Source organism: Rhinolophus hipposideros (assembly GCF_964194185.1).
Source record: "Rhinolophus hipposideros genome assembly, chromosome: 18".
Taxonomy (NCBI): domain Eukaryota; kingdom Metazoa; phylum Chordata; class Mammalia; order Chiroptera; family Rhinolophidae; genus Rhinolophus; species Rhinolophus hipposideros.
Window position 1 is genome coordinate 16,131,719 of NC_138064.1, and position 23,174 is coordinate 16,154,892.

General features: G+C 42.8%; 1 protein-coding gene across 6 annotated transcripts in view; it reads left to right on the forward strand.

Moving 5' to 3' along the window:
* Positions 1 to 23,174, forward strand: part of OSBPL3 (oxysterol binding protein like 3) — a 166,961-nt gene that overhangs the window by 70,004 nt on the left and 73,783 nt on the right. For all 6 annotated transcript variants that reach the window (XR_013995393.1, XM_081080276.1, XM_081080271.1 and 3 more), the window contains one exon: positions 14,368 to 14,604. Coding sequence is in view for 5 of the 6 variants with exons in the window: in XM_081080276.1 (XP_080936402.1) it covers positions 14,509 to 14,604 (96 nt within the window). In the remaining variant the exon portion in view is untranslated. The remainder of the gene's footprint in view (positions 1 to 14,367; positions 14,605 to 23,174) is intronic.

Here is a 23,174-nt window from a genome sequence, read left to right on the forward strand (position 1 = left end):
TTTCTGATTTTACTATTCAAGAGTGGGGGGATTAATATTGACCTGTGGACTCCTCCCTCTCTAATCAGAAATTCAGTCATCCTGTTCTAGAGCGGCTCTCGGGATTACATGGAGGAAAATGCAACATGAAGGGAACTGTCCTACTGAAGAAGGTGAAAATGATCTGAGGGATGCACCCTACTGGAAGGCCTGTTGCAGAATAAGGGATTTTTTTCAGGAGAAGATAATATACTCCTAGAATTTGAAAACAGAAAAGACAGGGAGAATGGATATTGGTAAACAGCAAGTGAAGGTGTTCATGATAACTTGCTAAAATATCAGATCTACCACTTAACACCCTTGTTCATTGGTTTGCATAAGAATACACTAAATTTTCAAAAGAAACTTCAAATGTATCCCTAGTCTTATGAAGTCATGGTAGGAAGCTGAAGGACTGGTGAGGGATGTGTGGTATTTCTACCTTTCAAGGGAAGGTAGACTATGAGTTGGAAGAAAATACAGAAAGTGTACACATAACTGAAGCACAGATAACGTTGACAAACAGGGTTTGGTTTGTGGGGCAGGCTCTTGGCACCTTTGAGGACAAATGTGTTTGGCAAGAAATTTGCTAAGCTGATCAAGAGCTTTCAACTGAAATTTGATGGAAAGAAAAAAAAAAACACATTAAAACTTGATTGGATGGAGGACAATTGGCATAGACAAGATAAGACCAGTAACAGAGGAAGAGAACGTCAGTAATTCATAATAATAATAATAATAAAACACACCTGGGAAGCATGGTGGTTATAATACCTATAGTTGTTTTCCATTTTGCAGCCTCTGAGGACTAAGCAAAGTAAACTTGAAACATTACAATTTGGACATAGATAGGATCATCTGATTTGTCTCATCCAGTAGGTTAGGGTGGTTCTCATGACTAAAATATGATTATAGGAGGGAATATTCTGCTTTAAAGAAGCAGGCTTATGGAAATTCAGACCCTAAAGGTGAATTGCTAGATAAGGGGGAAGGTTGCTTGGAAACGTTGTTGTAGTGGCATCAATCTGATGGATTTCCAGGCAGAGGTTATAGATATAGATGGTGCTTTCTCCCCAGAGACGATAACTCTAGCATGCATGCCGAATGTGCTGATAAAACCCGCTGGAAGTTTCATTCTGCTAACTTCTGATACACTCTTTACTTGTTTTCTGATCATTTGATTTGTAAGAAGACTGAGAAAATAATACAAGGAGGTATCTCTGAAAAGAAACACAGAAACATTGGCCAATGATGTAAAATGCCAGGAACCAGGAGATGAAATCCCTAAAGAAGCCATGTACTCTAGAAACATTTCAACAGTTTAGACAAAAGAAATGACCTCTCTCAGAGCCAAAGACAAAATGGTAAAGAGACCTCAAAAAAGGAAAGGATAACTAAAGTGTTCTGAAGCACACATATAATCCAAAATGATTCCAGTGAAGAGGAAAGGAAGAAGGCTCCTATGGAAATATATACACGTGCTCACACAGAAAACTTTTTTTTCTTGTTAACTCAGATTAATGAAGGCTGGTTCAACAGTTATTGCTACCCATCTTTGTAAGTTAGTTTCCCACAGAATGTAAAGATGAGTAAAGTGCAGTGAGAGATAGATGTAATGTCTAGTGGTCAGGGTAGGAAGAGTGAGTCACAATGCAGGAAACATATGGCCTATTTTCAGAGAGCACACACGTAACGCGGGCGTTCAGAAGAGAAACAAAACCGGGGGTGGGAGTGGTTTCAGAAATGGTTTCACGGAGAAGGTGACACTTGATGTGCTCTTTGGAGGGTGGAGGGAATTTCCACAGATAGAAGAGAGAGAGCGGGTTAGAAGGGCGCTCCTCACAGAAGGACTGGCAAGGACCAGGCAGAACAAGATAATCGTGGGAGAGTGTAGGATGTAGCATATGTATGTCTGTGTGAGGCCTGGGAGATGAGGTGTGAGTAATGACAACTAACATATAATGGAATGCTGTCTGCCATGGACTGTGTTGTGTGTGTTACATGCCTTATTTCAGTCAAAACCTCACGAAAAATGAATACTTTTCATTAGCCGTCTTTTCAGATGAGGACACAACTCAGAAGTTTAGTGACACTCAATAAGTGGTAGATGGGGCCAGAGTCTAAAGCTAGTTCAATTTAACTGTATGGTGAAGAGCTTAGGATTTTTAACTTACTTCCATGACCATTGGGAATTTGGAGCAGAGAAGAGATTCTGGGAACCTTTTGGGAAGATAAACTGGGCAAAGGAACATAAGGTGGATTGATGTGATGGGAGAGAAAAAGTGGAAACCCCCCCAATGGGAACCTAAAATGGATTGATGGTTGTGGGCATGGAAGAATGGGAAACAAGCAGAGCTGGTCTAGCCCCGAATCACTGTTTTGGGGGATCTGGGAGAGGGAGTCTGGGTGGACTAGGAGAAGGTGGGTGTCTTCATCTGAGGCAGGGAAGTCAGAGGTGTCAGCATGCGGGAGTGATGAGTTTGCTCTTAACGTCACCAGGTGGCTTCATGTCCCAGTGACAAATCCAGGAGCCATCCACCAGACTGTGGATGAGAAGGAGAGTAAAGATAGCAGAATGGGTATTAACAGCTGCCTTGTTAAAATCATCAGTGTGGGTGAGATGATCAAGAGCTAAAGTCTATAGGAAGAAGTGGGTGAAGGACAACACTTTGGTAAATGCCTGTGTAACTGGGAGGGAAAAGGAGGAGCCAGAAAGCAACCCTTTCAAGTTAAGAGGAACTACGTAGGTAAGAGTATGACACAAATATGCTAGGATAATCTCTGCAGAAGTAACATCAGAAATAAGCTGAGGCTTGCAGAAAGTGGTTAAAACTACAAAACAGTTTGCAAACATATATCCAGAGTCCGATGAACAAATGAAAGATAAACACCTGGGTGTGGAAGATTTCATGTCACAAAGCATCAGGGCTCAAAATAATTGTTCCAACTCTACTTATTTTCCATGTCTTTCCTAAAGACTACTAACTGAACAGAATTGAAGACACACGGAGAAGAGGGAATTGAGACCCAAGACAGGTGAAAGTCTAGGAAATGGGTACCTAGATGTGTTGAATAGGTTCTGGGTTTCAGTTCAGCCCCCAAATTTACCAGAAACTGAATCACTTTAGTCTTCACAGTACCTCTGAGAGTAGTGTGCATGAGATGAAAGAGACTAGGATGGACATCAGAAGTCTGAAAATGGGTAGACGCTGTCCAGATTATTAGACAGAGAAAGGAAATTTCTGAGAACTCTAGACCAGTGTTTCTCAAGCCTAGCTGCGCATTGGAATCTGGTGGGGAGCTTTTGCAAAATTTTTGCCCAGGTTCCAGCCCCCAAAGTTTATGATTAGAGTGGTATAAGGACATTATAGTATCCTTATGACATTCTAACAGCCATCCAGGGGTTAGAAGCATAACTCTGTACTGACACGTTCTGTCCATCACTGCAGAATTCTTGAATGTATTATTACTAAAACAGCGGAACTGTTCACATTTAGAAAAGGAGCCAGTTTGGGTTCACTTAACACAAGACATGCTGGAGTACCCTCGTTTCCCTTTGTGGTGAGGTTACTGGATCATAAAAATACCACAGACACAGTAAATCTTATTTCTACTAGTCAACATCTGAAGATTGGGGGAGGGTCATCCCCAGCTCAGGAACTTGTCTCAGGTGGGGCTGGGATGGCATAAGAGGCGAGATCTACAACATTGCGAACCACCCGGGTTGAAGAATGTTTGGGGAGAAGATAGTAGGTGATGAGGAAGACACAGCCTGATGAAGTCAAGGCAGCAGCAAAAGCCACCATCCTGAGGGAAGCCTGTGGTTAAGGTGATGGGGGTAAGGGCCAAGAGTGTCCAGGAGTAAAGGCTCGGCACTGGATGGAAGCCCTGGGCATCAAGGCACCAGCCAGTATTGCCAGACAAGAGTGTTTAGGAGAAGGAAGCTCCTTTCCCATTGTTTAGGGAGGATGTCAGCCTTCTAAGAGTGAAGTATTTGTTAGGTACCTATCTTGTGACTTCCTTGTCAACCAGGTGGGAAATTAAGATCTCAGTCAGTAGCTCTTCTTCTAATGAAGGATAGGATAGTCTAGGTGTGTGCACGGAGTTTTCATAATAATCACTTAGAAATTACCTTTACCTTCTTCTCCATGTCGATCTGCAAGTGTTCTCTCCTAGGAATCCTACCAGCTTTGAATTGTTCATCTGTAAACTTCTGAAAGGTTCATATTAGGTTGGTGCAAAAGTAATTGCGGTATTTGCAATTGTTTTTAACTTTTTAAACCACAATTACTTTTGTACCAACCTAATAGTAAACAACCTTGGCCACTTGGATCTTTCCCAATCTTTCTTTTCCTTTCTTCACTAGCAGGTACCTTTGATAGGCTACTTTCTGATTCTGTGATCTAGGGGTTATTATTTGTGTGTCTGTCCCTCCCTCCCTCTTCCTTGTTCCAAGGATGTCTGAAACAATTGGAAGTGTCAGGCTGAAGCTAGAGCTCACCCAAGAAGGTAAAACGCAAGACATCCTAGAGTAGGAAGCTGAATAGAAAACTACCCACTATCAGAACATCAAGCCAAGAGCCCAGCAAAAGCTTGAATGATGTCTTTCCAGCTAAAAAACATGATAATTTATTTAAACATTGTCTTATTTCACAAAGTATTCGAGGTGGTTTCTAATAATACACTATACTAGTGGATAGTGGGTAGTTGAGAATCGCAGCACAGTGACAAAGGTAAGCCAAACACAAAGACATCTTGTCCACTAAAGGTTCCCAGCAGCCAACCATCCACCCTAGAATCCCAAACAAAGAGGCATGTGTTTGCAGAAGTAAATTCTCCATGTCTAAAAGACAAAAACAAGTCAGTCATTTAGGAGTGGCACTCTATTACTGACACTTATACATTTTCTCATCAAGGTCCTTTAAAGAAACCTTTGTCTTGCTTAAATTGGTAGGCCATTTTGGGGGGCAATTTGGAATATCTAGTAAAACTAAAACTAGTTTTTCCTTAAGATTTAGCAGTTCTACTTATTTTAGAAAATATACCACAGTCTCACAAGGAGCTAATCCTGTAGCTCCGTTTTTAACAGTAAAGACTTGGATACAATTTAAAGGAAGATTGTAAGTTAAAGGAAGAGTAAGTTAAACACGGCATAGTCGTATCATGGAACTGTGTTGTAGGAATGAAACAGAGTGTGTGTGTTTCTGTGGGCAATAATGTTGAGTGAAAACAAGGCAGCTGCAATAAGAAATGTATGTAATGATACTGCTTATTATGCAAAATTATTTACGAAGCCAGAAAAATGGTGGATAGAGATATCTGTATAAATATCGATAGAGACCTATTAATTTGGGGTGATAAGAATATGGGTATTTACATATATCCTTTGACTTTTTCTGATTAAAGAGAAAAGCAGCCACTGTGAAAGCATGACAGTGACATTACATCCTACACTTGTTAACTCATGGAGAGATGACTGCCCTGTTATCTTTTATGTGATTAGCTCATCTCATCACCTCAGTAACCCCTTTGGGGAGATCCTTTAATTATTTTCATTTGTCAAATGAACACCTAAGTATTAGAGAGGCTAAAAACTTGCCTGATGCCACTTAGTAAGACTGGCATTGAACCCAGTTTGAATCTGGAGCTTGTAATCTTAATTATTACATTACAAAATTTCCCAGTATCGTAGAGTGTGCTGGTTGGTTAGTTGGTTATTTACTTTTATATATGTAATCTCCTTCATTGTATATCAAGGGCATAATTCCAGGGCACAGTGGAGGAAAAGACAGTTCTTCAGCAATGAGAACAGTACAGTTCCACCAGCATCTCCATGTGACAATCTGACTTGAGCTAGGTGCACTCATTACCTTATCTTTAGATGATTTCGGTGGCTCCTAACCCTGGTTCCCCGCCTGGCCCCATCACAGATTCCAATGTAATAGATCTGGGTTAGGGTCTGGTCATGAGCAGTTTTTAAAGTTCCCCACATGATTCTAATGTGCAGAAAGAGTTGAGATCCACTGCTCTGTAAAGTCTGGAGAGTGTAACTTTCAAAGTTATACTGTTTGGCAAAAGCCTGGAGGGTGGATATTTTGTGTTGGAGATCAAGTACAGAGCCATGTATGTTGACTCTTACGACCACACTGCAGTTGATGTCTTGATGAAGACAAGGGTCCCACATCAGGAGGAGGGAGTGCAGGGACCTTTTTGCTCACCCTACCATGACCATGCAGACCTTAGCAGAATAGGATCTGTCTGGCCAACTACGTATGTCTTACTGATCGAGAGAGCAGTTTGAGAAAATTTGCCCTGATGATTAGCATGGGAGTGGGGACTGGAAGCACAAGTATCTAGTAGTATTTGCCATCCCTGGCTCGAAGGAGCAGCTAAGTGGTAGGACAGAACAGTCCTTGAAAAAGAGCTCAGGGACTCCAATCCGCTGTCAAAAGTATACGAGATGCTTCAGGATTCTCCGCCCTGGGTAAAATATTAACCTTGCAGTGGTTCTTGAACTTGGGCATCCAAGTCACCCAGAGAACTTGTTAAAAGCAGGTTGCTGGGCCCTACCCTCCGTTCCTGACTCTGTAGGTTTGTAGGTGGGTCTGATAATTTGCATTTCTAACAAGCTCCTGGGGGGTGCTGATGCTGCTGGTCTGAAGACCACTGTTTTAAAACCACAGGCCTACAATAATAAAATGGGGTTTTGGCTTCCTACCCTCTCTGCTATGTCACAAATACACACATGGAAGTATTAGTTCAGGGTAAGATAAGAAGGGTTGAAAACTACTGGTTATATCAGGGGTTCTCAAACTTCAACGTGCCCAAAAATCATCTGGGGAATGTGTTGAATGTGCAGATTATCACGTCCATCCCTAGATGGGATTCAATCTGATTCAATCCATCTAACGTGGAGCTTTCAAAGTCTACATTTTAAACGAGGATCCAGTAGATTTTGAAGAAGGTGGACCTGGACACTGAGAAATTGGACATGACTGTACAGTTATGGGGATTTACAGTGGGTTGGCTAATCTAGACCCAGAAATGTTAACTAATGAACAAAATTAACATCAAGCTATAGAGATGACCTCAGTGCCCTTGACGTTCTTATCCTGTTAATCTCCCAATCGGATTTCCTTGGGTGAGGACGGAATTCACATGCTTATGCAACCTGTGGATGCTGTGACAAAGGAAAAGTAGGCCAAATACATCGAATAATAGTCAGTCCCCAGAAATATCCTGGCAGACTGGAATAATGGGTCAAAATTAATAGGAGGTAATTTAATAATAATACTTGACTAATAAAGAACAGTCACGTCCTGAATTTTGGTAAAGGAAATAAAGGAGTCCTGTTCAGAAAGAAGGAAGCCTAGCTTCTCCATGATTCCTGCCACATCAGAGTCCTAGAGAACTGTAAGGACAGTGAGCACTAGAGAGAGGTGTGGGTGTCCCCAAAGCCAAGATAAACTTATACACCCACAGTGTGTATAAGGCAAGGAAGGTGATTGCTCCCTTCTCTCCTGCTCTGGCTAGACCACACTTGTCTTTAGATCTGGGCATCATTTTCAGGAAAGCACGGACACATTGAAGTGTAATCAGAGTTAGACATCTGTGATCATAAGGGATCTGGATCATGTCACATAAGACATGGGTGATAAAAATGTGACTGTTCTGGAGAAGAAAAGATTTGCTAGTGGAAGAGGGGCGTGGTGGCAGTTCCAATGCAGGTTATGGTGAAAAAAAATGGTTAATCTTGTTCTCTGTAGTGACAGAGGGCAAATCTAGGACCAGTGTGTGGAAATTAAAGTGAGACAAATTTCAGTTCTAAATGAAAAACCATCTAGAATAGATTCTTTTTTTTTTTTTTTTAAACGAAAAATGAAATCTCTGTCATAGGAAGTGGTCAAGCAGTGATGGTCTGGCAATGTTCCAGAAAGACTTCTTGCTTTGGGTAAGAAGCGTGGCTAGAATTCACTCGTAGGTGCCATGATTCTGGACAATGACTGACTAGTATTTTTGTGCTTTTTGTTCTGTTTATTCAGTGGTGACAAATAAATGGTTTGAGCACAAACTTACAGCCTGGTACCACTGTCAAGCTTTTTGTCTTATGGAAGCGGCCGCACTTTAAATCTGTGCCCACATGCATTTCTATTGCAAGATTGGGCTCTGAGCAGTAACTGAGTCTTCTCTGAAGACGTGGATTGAGAAGGGCATAAAACCCTTCTGTTTGGGTGGTGAGGGTGTAGGAATGGATATTCTGTTTCAGTGCGAGAGAATAAGCATTTGAGTCTTTAGGTCTCTTGACCCTGTCTTCTTCCCAGAAGACAAAAATGGTTTTTGGAGGTGTTGTTTGCCCATAGAGGAGTGAGGGTGGAGAGTCTTTGACTCTGAGCCTCAGTTCTTATCCCCCAGGAACAGTCAGATAACTTCCCTGCATCAGGCCAGTGGTCCAGATAGAACACAGATCTGTCGCATTTCACACAGAGGTCCAGGATCAGCTTTCTGAGGGCATTGTGATTAGAACCCACTTCCTGAAACCTCTGGTCTTCTATGGAGCATACAACGAAATAACCAAAGACTTACTTGTGATCATGTAACATTTTGGAAATGAAGGTATTTCAGAGAGCATCATTTCTAAAAAGGTTCATATCTAGGATGTGAATACTTTTCTTCTACCAAAGAAGACCAGAGACCACAAATGGATATTCCATTATACATGTTTTCTTGGTGTTAATTCAGAACATAATTTATCTATACATTTTCCTGGGAAATTGTAAATTATCTGGATCTATATGCCATCTGGTCTTCCTGTGAGTTGTTTCCAAGGACGGAAGTAAAACCTCTTTCTCAAACAAACCCTGACCAAGTGTGTGATTGCGGACTCCCACGCCTGATAGATTAATAAATAGCTGTGTTATAGGCCACTGTTTCAAATCTATTAGTTAATATTGTGGGTTTTTTTTGGACATCCAATGGTCATGAGTAATGTAGCTTTTATCTTTCTCCCTTTGTGTCTTGTTCCAAAGTAAGCACGCGCTATTTGGATCACTTAAAAATCTGTTCACGCTTGTGTTACGGATCGTGGGAAATGTTAATATGTTGAAAGACAAAGCTGTTTTAAAATTCTATAAAGTCCTCATATAGTTTTGGTTGCCAAGAGGAGTATGGGATCTTTGCTGCACATGCCCCTTTCAGGAAGCCAGCAGAGAAATAAATGAAACTAACGTCTGTTGAGTGTCTAATCTATTCAGGCCAGGTGCTTTATCCTCATTTTCCCATTTCATCATCACAATTCCCCATTTCCTATATGAAAAAACAAGCTCAGAGAGGTTAATACATTTGTCAAGATGCACAGAGTTTATAATGAAGGAGCATCCATTCAAATTTAGGTCTGACTCCTTCTGAGGCATATATGCACCATGTATGTCGTCTTTACATCATTTCCCAAACTGTGTATTCTTTTCTAAGTGAAAATTTCTAAAATAAGTTTTAAAATCTGCCTTTGTTGCCAAAATGCTTGGCAGTGGCTTGGTCATTTATTCTTCCCCATTCTTGGTAGAAATCAGAGTTCTCTTCTCCTTCATCGAAGCCCCAGCATGGCATATGTTTGCATACCTTATCCCCATTGGACTTTTAGCTGGAACATCATTTTCACCTGGGCCTGACCCATCAGCTTCCCAAGGTGGGTGGCAATGGTGAGAGAGGACCTAGCTCGTTTCAGCGGGGCCATTTTTTATTTGAACTAAATGCATCGGGCTTTACCCATCTGTTGGATTTGGCTACCAGGTGGTTTGTTGAAATGAAAGCAGGTCCCAGACTGAATTCTGTCACATATCAGACACGTGTGCTCTTGAGACAGAAGGCACAAGAGCAATCATACAACCTGTTCCTGTCAGCTCAGGGACGTCCCAGCTCTGTCCTGGGGCATGTGGACAAGTACTTGCAGGAGAGGCTTACTCCAGACAGGTACCACAGCATTTAGAAGGAGGATTGGTTCCCCTACCAATCAGATCAATGTCCAGGGGATGGAGAACCTTCTGGGGAGGCCGCAAATGCTGCATTTTTTGATTTAGGTGGTGGTGATGTCAGTATTTGCAAATGTGAAATTTCTGTCTGTGTCCTTAAGATTTCTTTGCTTTATTATGTGTAAGTTATGCCTCAGTAAAAAAAAAAAAAAAAAAAAAAAAAAAAGGAGGAATAAAATATGGTCCTTAAGTTGTTCACAATCAATGAGTGGGGAAACTATTATATTTTCAAAGCAATAAACCCCTTGAGTTAGAGGTTTTCCATGGAAGAGCCATGGGGAGAGGTGAGATCACACAAGAGTCTTCATTGGTACCCCCAACTCAGCATCTCAGACATGCCTGAATTGGCGGCCTGGTCCCTGGCCAATATCTGTCTCCCTTAAGGGCTTTTTCTTCACCATTTGAAGGAGGTTAGCACCGTGAAGTCAGCTAGATGGAGAAGAAGACACCAGGCTCGTGTGTGACTCTGCTTGTCAAAGCCTTCTGTTTGGGGACTTTCATCAAGGTCTTCCCTCTGGTCACCCCCAGGCCAGCCCTCTTCTCCAGATTAGAAGCAGTGGCTGCCTTATTCCTTTGATCACCTCACCTCTGGGGCCACTGCCTCCTTCAGTCTTTATTCTGCCCGGTTTGAAGCATATTCTTTCCCCAGAATTTGACTTCTTTTTCCCTTTAAGCCTCGTTGGTAACTTTTACAGAATTTTCCATGAGGCCAGGCAAGGAGGTTCTGGCGGATGAAACAGATCTCTTTCCCTGGGCAATGATTCCTGACTCACCTGGGGACGGGTGTGGGGAAGGGCCTGTGAATTCCCACCCTTTCTTTTCATGAAAGAGAAGAAGCGGCAGGGGCAGGGCCGTAACCAGGGGTACATGAAGAGGCCTTACCTCTAAGTACCAATTTAAAGGAGTACAGGATTTGGCCTACTCCCAGGTCTGGCCTTAGTAGCTATGGCCTGTGAAGTGAAATTTGGCGGAGTTAAAAGATAAAGAGGAGGCTTTTTACCAGTTGTCTCTCCCTCAGCGGGTTGGTATTTCTAACTTTTCAGTTTCAGAATGCCAGGGACTCTTTATTAACCAAGGGCGCTTTCCTCCGCCTTCTTCCCATGGCACACACCACCCCATCCACTACTTACTGTCAGAATCTCTGCCTTAAAAGAAAAATACTCGCACACACAGAAACCCTTTGTTGAAATTCTTGGTGCACTGTGGAATCAGTTGTCATAGCGATGGCTGCCCCCACACACATTTCATCATTTGGGGTTCCCACCAGGTTTGTTTGTTTTTCTTATCTTTTGTCAAACAGCAACAGCCAACACTGTTATTAAGCAAACTATTAATATATTTCTCTTGGCAGTTTTTAACTAGATTGCGTTTGCTGCTACCTTCAGGTACAATTAGTCATGCCCCACAAATAAAGCTAATTTTATGAAGAAGCTGGTGTTGGTTTGCTTTTAGTCTTATTTATTGTTGGATCCAATACATAATGAATACAGAGATTTGGAGGGTTTCTATGAAAGCAACATGGGGATTGCGTTCTTTGACTTCAGGTACCTTTATTTTATTTTCTGCGATTTTGTTTCTCTTCATTGTCTTGATTTTAGTTTATGGCTTTAGCATTCTTACTTTTTAAAGGACTAAGTGTTGGTGGAAGGCAGGGGAGATTTGAGTACGTAATAATTAACCAAAACTTTGATATAATATCGAACTAGCTAGTTCCTGGACAATTATGTAATACCCCTCTTTGAAAATACGCTATATGCACGCTAAGAACCAAATGGATTAGATATAATTCTTTTTTATTGTTTACATGCTTGGGAAAGTTATAGAAATTATTTGAATCTGGTGTGTCAAATACACGTCTGGCCTTCTGAAAACCAAACACGTTAGTCACCCTTAACTCAGGGCTGGGGCTGAAGGCCGTGGCTCATCCCTATAAAGCTGCAGGGGTGGCAGGTGGAGGTTGGCAGCCCCTCTAACTACTGTAAAGGGTGTCCCTGTCTCTGCCCTGGTCAGGCCCCTTTTCCACGCTGACAATTGGCCCTCTTGGAGGTTAGTACTCTGCTGGAGAAATCAATGAGATGTTACCTCTTTAGAGCTGGCTTATGACGGTCTCCCTCCCAAATTTTTCATCTAGCTCCTCGGTTCTCTTAAGTCCCAGAGATGGGGCAGTAGCTGCTGTCACCTACCTGGCATGCTAATTTCTAGCACCAAGGTTAAAGGCCTGGCATCTCACCTGGATTCAGTCTCTCACCAGCTGCGGGATTAGCCAAGTTACCTAACTTTTCAGACTCAGTGTTTTCCCTCTGTAAGATAGAGATAATGCTCTCCTATCAGAATGTTGATTCAATGAGACAATGTGCGTGGGAAACCCTTACTGCAGTGCTTGGCAGTAAGTAGTATGGACTCAACAAATGATCATTGTTTTCATTACTCTTCTGCTAATAGATGATATAGAACATTCTGTCTTCCTCCCTAGTTTTTGTCACACCATGTAATAGGTTTTGAAGATGTCTCCAAAAACCTTTGGTAGGATAAACCTCTATCCCTATCCCTCCCCCTGGCAAAAAAAAAAAAAAAAAAAAAGTGGAAAAACACAGATAACATAAAATTCACCTTTAAATCATTTTCAGGTATATCATTCAGTGACATTTAGTACATTCACAATGTGCAACTATCACCATTATCTAATTCCAGGACATCCTAATCACCCTAAAAGGAAACCTCATAGCCATTATCTAGTTATATCCCATTCGCCAATCCCTCCAGCCACTAGTAACCACTAATTGACCTTCCGTTTCTATGGATTTGCCCACTCTGTATAGTTTATATAAATAGAAACATACAGTATGTGTTCTTTTGTGTCTGGCTTATTTTACTTAGTATAACATTTTCAAGGTTCATCCATGTTATAGCATGTGTCAGTACTTCATTCCTTTTCAGTCTTGAATAATATTTGATTGTGTGAATATACTGTTTTAACCTCTTTGGGCCACTGTAACAAAATACCACCGTCTGGGTGGCTTATGAGCAACAGAAATTTATTTCTCAAAGTTCTGGAGGCTGGAAGTTCAAGGTGAAGATTCCAGGCTAGTTGGAGGGCCTTCTTCGGGTTGCAGACTTTGTATCATCACATGATGGAAAGAGCTGGGGAGCTCTATGTGGTTTGTTTTACAAGTATTAGGGCATTAGTTCCACTCATGAGGGCTCTGCCCTCAGGACCCAACCCCCACATCTCCTAGGATCATCATATTGGGTGTTAGAATTTCAACACATGAATTTTTTTGGTGGGGAGAACACAAACATATAGACCAGGGTGTCCAAACTGCGGTCCGCGGGCCAACTGGGCCCACGATCCATTTTTTATTGGCCCGCAGCAAATTCCAAAAACATATTTAGTTTACTTAAATAAACCAGGTGAGGCAATACGTGCTTCACCTCGAGTGAATGGCCTGGCTGTTTGTGTATTTGACTGCATATGGCCCTTGGTGAAACACGTTGAAAAAAGTTTGGACACCCCTGGTCTAGACCATAGCATATACCATATGTAGTTTACGCATTCATCGGTTGATGTACATTGGGTTGCTTTTATCTTTGACTGTTGTGTATAACCTTGTTTCCCCCAAAATAAGACCTAACTGGAAAATAAGCCCTAGCATGATTTTTCAGGATGACATCCCCTGAATATAAGCCCTACCGCATCTTTTGGAGCAAAAATTAATATAAGACCACAGTCTTATTTTCAGGGAAACACGGTAGCATTGCTATGAATGTTCTTGTACAAGTTTTTGTTTAAATGCTTTCAATTCTTTTGGGTGTATATCTAGAAGTGAAATTGCTGGATCATATGATAATTCTTTAACTTTTCAAAATACAGCCAAACTGTTGTCCACTATGGCTGCCCATTTCACATACCCAGTAGCAATGCCTGAGGTTTCAGTTTCTTTCAATTTACTTCCAATTACTCTACATTTTTGTTGGTTTGTTTGTCTGATCATAGCTATCATAGTGGGTATGAAGTGGTATCTCTTTGTAGTTTGGGGTGGTTTTTATAGTACCGATTTTGTATGTGTCTGAACTCAAATTGTCTTACCATGCAGTATTCTTAAGTCATTTGCAAAGCTATATGAAAAACCACCTACACAGAATTTCCAGTCAAAGGATGGTGGGTGTAAAGCATCTTTTCCTTCATAGCCCTGATGTAGCTAAGCCTTGTGGCTCTGGAATCTGTCCTGTAGATAAACCACTTACAGACAACCCGTGACTAATTATGGATGATGTGTGATGTCTCTGACCTACTCTCTAATTTTTTTTTTTCTTCTGGTTTTAGGGATTTCCTCTGGGTCATGTAAAATGCTTTGAAAACATATTGGATAACAGCTGAACCACCTGCCTGCGAGGTTCCATACTCTCTGCTGCACTGACTTCTGATGGCATTTTGACTGCACCGAGGCCACGTGACACACTGCTCATGATGAGTGATGAGAAGAACCTTGGTGTGTCCCAAAAATTGGTCTCCCCTGCAAGAAGCATCAGTAGCTGCTCCTCCAAGCAGGGAAGTCGACAGGTAAAGTTTTAACTCATGCAACTTTTAAGATGCAAATTTAAATTAGGAAGTTTGCCAATTAAAATGTGTACATTACTGGAGAACTCCTGTTTCTCAGTGTAAGAGCATTTACTTTCAGTCATACCTTAATGACACGAGAAGAGTAAATTGTAGATAATTTTTATAACACAGCTTGAGTGCCTGCCAGATGGAAAGAACTGTATTTATTGCTTTGCATTATTTTCCTTAATCCTTGCAACTGTCCCCCAACACAGATATTAATATCCCGATTTTCGGCATGAGGAAGCTGAGTCAGATCAATTGGGTAATTCTCCCAAGGACAGACACACAGCTAGTAAGTAGCAGAATAAGAAACCAAAGCTCAGTCTGTTTGACGCCAGAGCCTACACTTTCCTTTATACCCTACTAACGAAAACCAAAACCAAAACAATCACCTTTCCAGTAATTAGAACATCCTCCTACCCTCCTCTTTCTTCCTTTTACTAAACCTTTTATGACAGCTTCCAACCACAGGCTGCCCTGTCAGTAACTTTGAGTCCTACCTGCATTATTTCCCTAAGGGATGAGGGAAGCAAATCTACAGAGAAGTGGTCAAAAGGAATTAAGTAGGAAGAAGGAAGAAGTGAAACAAAGGACTGAATAATGAACTCCTAAATAACCGTCAGCTAATTATATGTTGTTGTTTGTTGTTGTTGTTGTTTGTTTATTTCCTTTCTAAGAAATCCCTGTTGGCAGAATTTGCTGGTTTTAGATCAATGGCAGTAAATGCACATTAATCATTATAATTCTTCCACCTTCAGTTAAGTAGAGAGAGTGGGCTGTCCAGAAGCCCTGGGTTTGCAACCAAAGTGGTCGCTGAGTCTTTTAGGTATCTGCTGCGTGTGTTGGCGTTGCCTTACCCCATGGGAAGCACTGGCCTAAGAATTGGCCCGGAATCATTGATTCCAGATTCGGAAATAACAGTCAAGCTGTCTCCTACCTCAGGCACATGCACCATTTATAACACATCATGGCTTCCTCCATTCAAAGGTCGCTTGGGACAGGGAGCTTGCCACTCACAGTCCTGCTTCATGTCATTAGAATCTATGATTCTAGACAAATTAGATTTTGCCACAGGCCTGACATTTGGGGAGTCATCCAAAGTCTCCCCTGAGGGGTTAGGAAGAAGAATGTTTTTCAGCACTGTTGCCACTTCCTTCTGGTATAAAAATATGACTAAAATTTGTCCTTGGCTGATGCATCATGGCTCCCTGGGAATCCCAGTTTCATGAGGGTAGTTCTGCTCATCCTGTTTGTCAGCTTTCTGGGGGTGGGGGAGGGGTATTTCTCTCTCTAAGTCAAAATTCTGGTTGGAGTTAGAGCCGAATGTACGATTTCTCCTCCACACTTTGCACCTGGGAGGGTCTATTGCTGTGTTCTTCTTGGAGGAAGGGAGAGAATTGATTCATTTCAGCAGCCACTGCTGATCATACCATAGGAATTGGAGAAATGATAGAATTGAATACTACAGAAACTATTTTTTTGGTGTGTAGTTTGTAGTTGATTGATTTGGTTTTCACAGAGCCTTTTTTGAGGTTACCTCATAAAGAGGAAGAGAAATGCGCTTGATGCCTCAACTTTTTTCTGACTGAGAATGGTTGGTCATTCAGCTCTTCATTCATCAAATGGTCATCTTTTATATTTCAGACCTCCTATTTTCATGTGCATGTAATGTTGCTTTATAAACATAAACACTTATTTTTTCCTCTGTGGCAGAGAAGATGGAGAATTTGATAAATTTATTCCAACTGTAGCCTGAACCTATAAAGCCCATGTTTAATTTTCGGGGACCATTTTCTTACCCTGTCTGCTTTCCCACCCTTCTGTCAAAGAAAGGTATTCTGTCGCTGGGTTGGCTACCTTTTCCATCTCTGTTGTCCACTTTGGCAATCCATGTCATCCTGCCATCACAAACTGTCCCAGGAGTGTCTTTCAGTCTCTAAAGGTGCCACAGAGGAGCCGGAACCTGGGGAGTTCTTACTTCATGGTGCTAAGAAAGCATAGCCATATCCAGTGGTCTCTCCGACACTAAATACGGTGATGACACTGTGTTTCCAGTCGCTTCCATGGGAAGTGCGAGTTCAACATTTCAAACTTCCAGGTTTATATAATCAGAAATTTCATTTGAGGAATGTTAAAATAGAACTGAAAATAATCTGTGCAACAACCTACTTGTTTTTAAAAGTCCCACTGAAAGTCATTTTCAGGTTGCTCTATTCATTTCACCTGGAGGGGATAAGTCTGATGTTAATTTTATTGGCCATCTTTCTTGGTGCTGGATTTTCTCATGTGCTTTGCAATTGTGGTTTAGAGCGTCATCTTGGGTTTGCTTTCCCCATGTTCTTTCTCTGCACTCACCCTGCCCTATGTAGGGGTTTGCTACTACCTACTTACTACCTGAGAGGACTCCAGTCCAGAGACAAGTCTTGTATTTGCAGTAGGAGCTTCTGTTCTATGTTGATGGTAGAATATCCAAGCTTCACCACCAGGTCAGCTCACAGCATGGCCCAGGTACCAGTTGTGAGGCTGTGTCTGCCTCCTGCCTCCTCCTCCTTTTGAAAGCCTCCCTTCCTTATGGTATGGGGCTTCCCTCGGCACATTCTTTGATTTCCAGCAGTGAGCCTGGCTCAGGTCCCAGTCTCTTCCTGGGGACATTTTTCAGCCTCACGAGCCCACAGAAGTAGGACTCTTGGATACCTCTGGCTACAGTATCCTTTGCCTTTCTATTTTGTGTTTGATCCATGGAGATATTTAATTTTGTTTTTTATCAGACAGACACATAAAAAACCCTGTTTATGACTTTGTATATTTTTGCTGTTGGGAGCTGGGGCGGCGATCGGGAAAAGACATCAAGTGCATGAACTTATAATACCATCTTGGCTGAAAGACTTGGTCTTTTTGTTTTCTTTTTTCCTCTTTTTCCGCCTCCCCCCGCCCGCCCCACTCTGGTTTAAGCTGTTGTTTCTCAGTCTAGTTGTGTAGGACATGCTCCCTGGCCCATGCTGGTGTTATGAGCCTTGAGTTCCAGCCCTCCTCCTCCCCCCGGCCCCCAGGCAGTCGGTTGCTGGTCGTTGGTCGGCTGCTCACAGCAGAAGACTTGGTCTTCTTAAGTCATTTTCACTTACATTCTCATCCAACATTGCCAGATGACCTTGAGAGTCTCTGTACTCCAGCCATCCTGGCCTTCATTGAATTCCTTGCCCTGAATTTGCCCTTGTCCTTGTTTCTTGAAGTGAACCTGAACTTGTCCTTCTTATCCCATGGCCTAGTTATACATTAAATTTCAAGGAGCTCTGCATTTATGTATAGATATTCCCTTACCTTTTTATTTATATTAAAAGCTTGCTTCCTTGGAGGAGAAAATGATTGAGACCTGGATATTAATTGTGATCTGTGTTTTTACTTTGACATTTAAGGCAAACTTTATAACTTAGGGCCATGAAAATGCAAGGAGGAGGGTTCTATCATCTTTTAATTTAAATACTGGGGCTTTTGAAATTTTAAAATATTGTATACCTCATTTTGTCAGTATGGAAATAACCCGTACACATAGTCTTATCGAGATAGTTTGGAGAGGAAGGTTTGCATAATGATTCGAACTTAAACTGTCTAACCTTGGTTCCACCCATTCATCAGTTCTGTGGCCTTAAACTCGCTAAGCCTCAGTCTGATCATTAATAAAAAAGGAATAATAATAGTTCTTTTCTCAGAGTATTATTGTGAGGATTAAAAATTCAAGCATTGAAATCCAGGGTTGGACTCCTAATATGTAGGTGCTGGGTTAATATTAACATTCACTTTCATTATTATAGTTAGCATTAATTTGAACTTCATTCTTATTTGTTGGAAACCTAAATGCTCATGGTGAATAGTTCTATTTTTTGCCTTCAGAAACGTTTGCAGGCATCATACATGTACCTACCCATACCTGTTTAGTGCTGTTCAAAAGCATACAATGCATAGATGAATATGTAATTTTAAAATAAAAAGTGCCTTACTTTACATACATTAACAGAATTCTTTTACATCCCAAGTGTCTGTTAATAGATTATTAGAAAAAGAAGATGTGATACACATATACTATGAAATATTACTTGGCCATAAAAAAGAATGAAATCTTACCACTTGCGACCACATAGATGAACCTAGAGGGTACTATGGCAGGTGAAGTAATTCAGAGGGAGAAAGACAAACACCATACAATCTCACCTATATGTGGAATCTAAAGAATAACAAAAGTGAACAAACAAAACCGAAACAGACTCATAGATACAGGCAACCAACTGACGGTTGCCATATGGGAGGGGGTTGAGGAGCTGGGTGAAAAAGGTGAGGGCATCAAGAAATACACATTGGTAGTTACAAAATAGTCATGGGATGTAAAGTACAGCATGGGTTATATAGTCAATAATGCTGCAACAACTATGTATCGTGCCAGGTGGGGACTACACTAGTCAGGGGGATCACTGCATAAATCATATAAACGTCCAACCACTGCGCTGTACTCCTGAAACTAATATAAAGTAATACTGAATGTCAACTATAACTGAAAACAAATAATTTAAAAAATGCTTTCAGGGAAACATATGATAGAATGTTTAATAATTAGGCTACATGTGATATCTTCAACATCTGGTGTAACCTCCACCTAAAATAAGTGAAAAACATTGGTCCTTGCATGGGTATAAATGTTTTTCACCTCTTTCACCTGCCCCACCCCCCAGGCCACCCTATTTATTGACAGCAGCTGCGAGGAGCATTGTGTTGTGAAGGATCCTGCAGTGGAAAAGGATGATGTTCAGTCTGGTTCTGGGTCCCATGAGAAAGAGTGCCATGTTTTTACCTGTGGCTCGTGGGCTCAGACAGGGTGAGTGGCAGCATGGGTGCCACATGTGTCACCCCTTAGTGATACTAGGGAGTTAAAATCAAGAGATCTCTGCTACAGTCTTTATATTCTGCTATATATTCTGCTTTATATTCTGCAGTCATTTAAAAGTAAATTAATTAAGGTATTGCAATTCACACAGATTGCATGTACCTTGGAAATGACCTATAATGAGTATATATGACTTTTATAAAAAAAATCATTTTTAAAATGTTAAAGCAATAAACGAAGATTCTTTTCAGGAAAATCACAAAATTCAAGAGGTCAGGGCAGTTTCGAATGGATCAATCTAGCTAAAGGGAGAGCTGAACTAAAGCCTGGGGTGGGGAAGAACAATGAAGCAAAGATTAACCTAGAACACTACAAATAATAGGGTGTGAGTAAGACAGTCAGAAGGGACCAACAACCCATTCTTTGTGTCAGCTGGCTTCCGCTACTTGGGGATTTCCTGCAAGGAGAGGAGATTCCTCTCTGGTAAAGGGGCTAGATCTGAAGGATGGACTGCAGCAAAGAGATCATCAAACAAGGCCATCTTAACTCCGGCTCCGGAACTGGCCAGAGTAAAAGGAGCTCTTCCGTAATTGTAACTGTTTCTGAAATTTACAGAGGACCTTCATTCAAGGAGGGTCAATATCTTCCAGCCAGTGAAAACAATTTACTCTCACCAAGTGCCTGCAAAGGACAGAAGAAGTGACTTTTGTCTCCATTTTATGGATGAACTGAGGCAAACTTTATTTGCCTGAAGTTCATCCAATAGCAGAATATAAAGACTGTAGCAGAGATCTTTTGATTTTAACTCCCTAGTATCACTAAGGGGTGACATATGTGGCACCCATGCTGCCACTCTCCCTGTCTGAGCCCACGAGCCATAGGTAAAAACATGGCACTCTTTCTCATGGGACCCAGAACCAGACTGAACACCATCCTTTTCCACTGCAGGATCCTTCACAACACAATGCTCCTCGCAGCTGCTGTCAATAAATAGGGCTGGCCCGGGGGGGTGGGGCAGGTGAAAGAGGTGAAAAACATTTATACCCATGCAAGGACCAATGTTTTTCACTTATTTTAGGTGGAGGTTACACCAGATGTTGCAGATATCACATGTAGCCTAATTATTAAACATTCTATCATATGTTTCCCTGAAAGCATTTTTTAAAATTATTTGTTTTCAGTTATAGTTGACATTAAATGATACCTCAAACAAAATGGCACCTGACAATGACTGTTGGTTGTGGAGGTGTGGGGACAAAACCCCAAAAAACAGTTTCCAGGCTCTCGGCCTCACATAGAAAGGTGCTGGCTCGGGTAGTAAATGGCCATCAACTGTGATCAGATGGCCAGCAGCTGTGGCTAGTTGGCCGTCAGCTGTAACCCGTAAGCCATTGGCCACTAATATAACGGCTGTGGCTACGCTAGCAGAAAAAAAGAATGGGGGCTAGCAAGGAGATGGTGGCTGGCAAACGCGGACTGCTGTTAGGCAGATTATGCAGATCCTGCTTCCTGTGTCTCCAGCCCAGCCGCCAGCGAGAATATATTGGTTTGACTCCCCTATCTATGGCTCCGTGGGTGTTCCTTTTTGGCCTTACCGTGTCCTGCGTTCTTGGGCGGGGAGTGGGAGCTGAGACCCTGCACGACAAATGGCGCAGCGAGCAGGGTCCCCTGCGTGACACATGGCGTAGTCGGCAGGATACGGTGCTGGCCAAAGCTTTCCGAAGGGCAGTGGAGCAGTTTGTGCGTATGAAAGCTCAGTCTGAGGAAGACCAGGAGGAGCAGCTGCCGGAGAGCTCGATTCCCGTGGAGGGGTGGAAAGATGTGGATGGTTCCCCAACCAGCAGAGGCCGGAGAAAGCGGAGAAAGCGAAGGTTGTTGCCGCCCTGTGGGCTGGGAACTGCTTGCTGAGGCAGCCCGGATGCAGGACTTTTAGTCCCAGGAGGAAACGCTTGCTGAGTCCTCCGTGGGAGATGAGGGTGAGGTCAAGGTCATCCCTCACCCCCAGGACAGCCCTGGCGAATGACTATGGACTATGGGGAATTGCCTTCTATCCCTGATTTAATGGACGCTTGACTGTTTGGGAACATACCACCATGTAGTGGGACTGGTTTGATGTTTGCTTTTGTGTCTTGACTGGCCGCCATTGATAATATGTAAGCACCTTGATGTGAGCCGCTGTTGGTCCAGCACAGTACCCCGAGAGGCCCAGAGAGAGAGTGGCAGTGCCCTGAGGCCCTGGCTGTGTCCAGGAAGTCTGGCTGTGTCCAGAGAGTGGCAGTGCCCTGTGAGCCCTGGCTGTGTCCAGGAAGTCTGGCTGTGTCCAGAGAGAGTGGCAGTGCCCTGAGAGGCCCTGGCTGAGTCCAGGAAGTCTGGCTGTGTCCAGAGAGAGTGGCAGTGCCCTGAGAAACTCTGGCTGTGCCCGGGGAGACAGGTGGTACCCTAAGAAGCCCAGGAAGTCTGGCTGTGCCCAGAAGTACTGTGGTGGTGCCCTGAGAAAACCTGGCTGTGCCCAGGGAAACAGGTGGTACCCTAAGAAGCCCAGGAAGTCTGGCTGTGCCCAGAAGTACTGGGGTGGTGCCCTGAGAAACCCTGGCTGTGCCCGGGGAGACTGGTGGTACCTTAAGAAGCCCAGGATGTCTGGCTGTGCCCAGAAGTACTGGGGTGGTGCCCTGAGAAACCCTGGCTGTGCTCAGGATAGTGTATTCACCTCCAGGCTCCTTGCACAGGGCCCCTCGCAGAAGACGCTTGTCGCGTAGATTGTGAGGCGAGACCCTGTAGGGGTGGAGTGTGGGGACAAAACCCCAAAAAACAGTTTCCAGGCTCTCGGCCTCACATAGAAAGGTGCTGGCTCGGGTAGTAAATGGCCATCAACTGTGATCAGATGGCCAGCAGCTGTGGCTAGTTGGCCGTCAGCTGTAACCCGTAAGCCATTGGCCACTAATATAACGGCTGTGGCTACGCTAGCAGAAAAAAAGAATGGGGGCTAGCAAGGAGATGGTGGCTGGCAAACGCGGACTGCTGTTAGGCAGATTATGCAGATCCTGCTTCCTGTGTCTCCAGCCCAGCCGCCAGCGAGAATATATTGGTTTGACTCCCCTATCTATGGCTCCGTGGGTGTTCCTTTTTGGCCTTACCGTGTCCTGCGTTCTTGGGCGGGGAGTGGGAGCTGAGACCCTGCACGACAAATGGCGCAGCGAGCAGGGTCCCCTGCGTGACAGGAGGTCATCAGTGACATTGTTGAGTGTTTGCCTTGGAGTAGTGGGCATGAAAGGCTGGTTAGAGTTGACTCATGAGAGAATAAGGAACAGAGGAAGAGGGTACCCCTATTCTTCTGGGCCCCCAGATAGGGTTTGAGAAAGATCTTCCCAAATGTCCTGTTTGGGACCCTTGAGCTTGGCTGATACCATCTTAATACTGCCCTTTTGTCTCCCCATGTGAATTACTTTCTTGATTAATTCAAGAGTGTGTGGTTCTGTGAGTTCTGGGTCCTATTTACACATCTTTTTAGCTCTCACAGCACCTAGCACAGGGCTTTGCACATGGTAGATGCAAATTATTGGACTGAATTTACTGGACGCCAGCAGCAAGTATCACTACGTGAGGGCAGGTTGGAACATAGGGCCAGGAATACATGAGGAATGACAGCAATAAATTC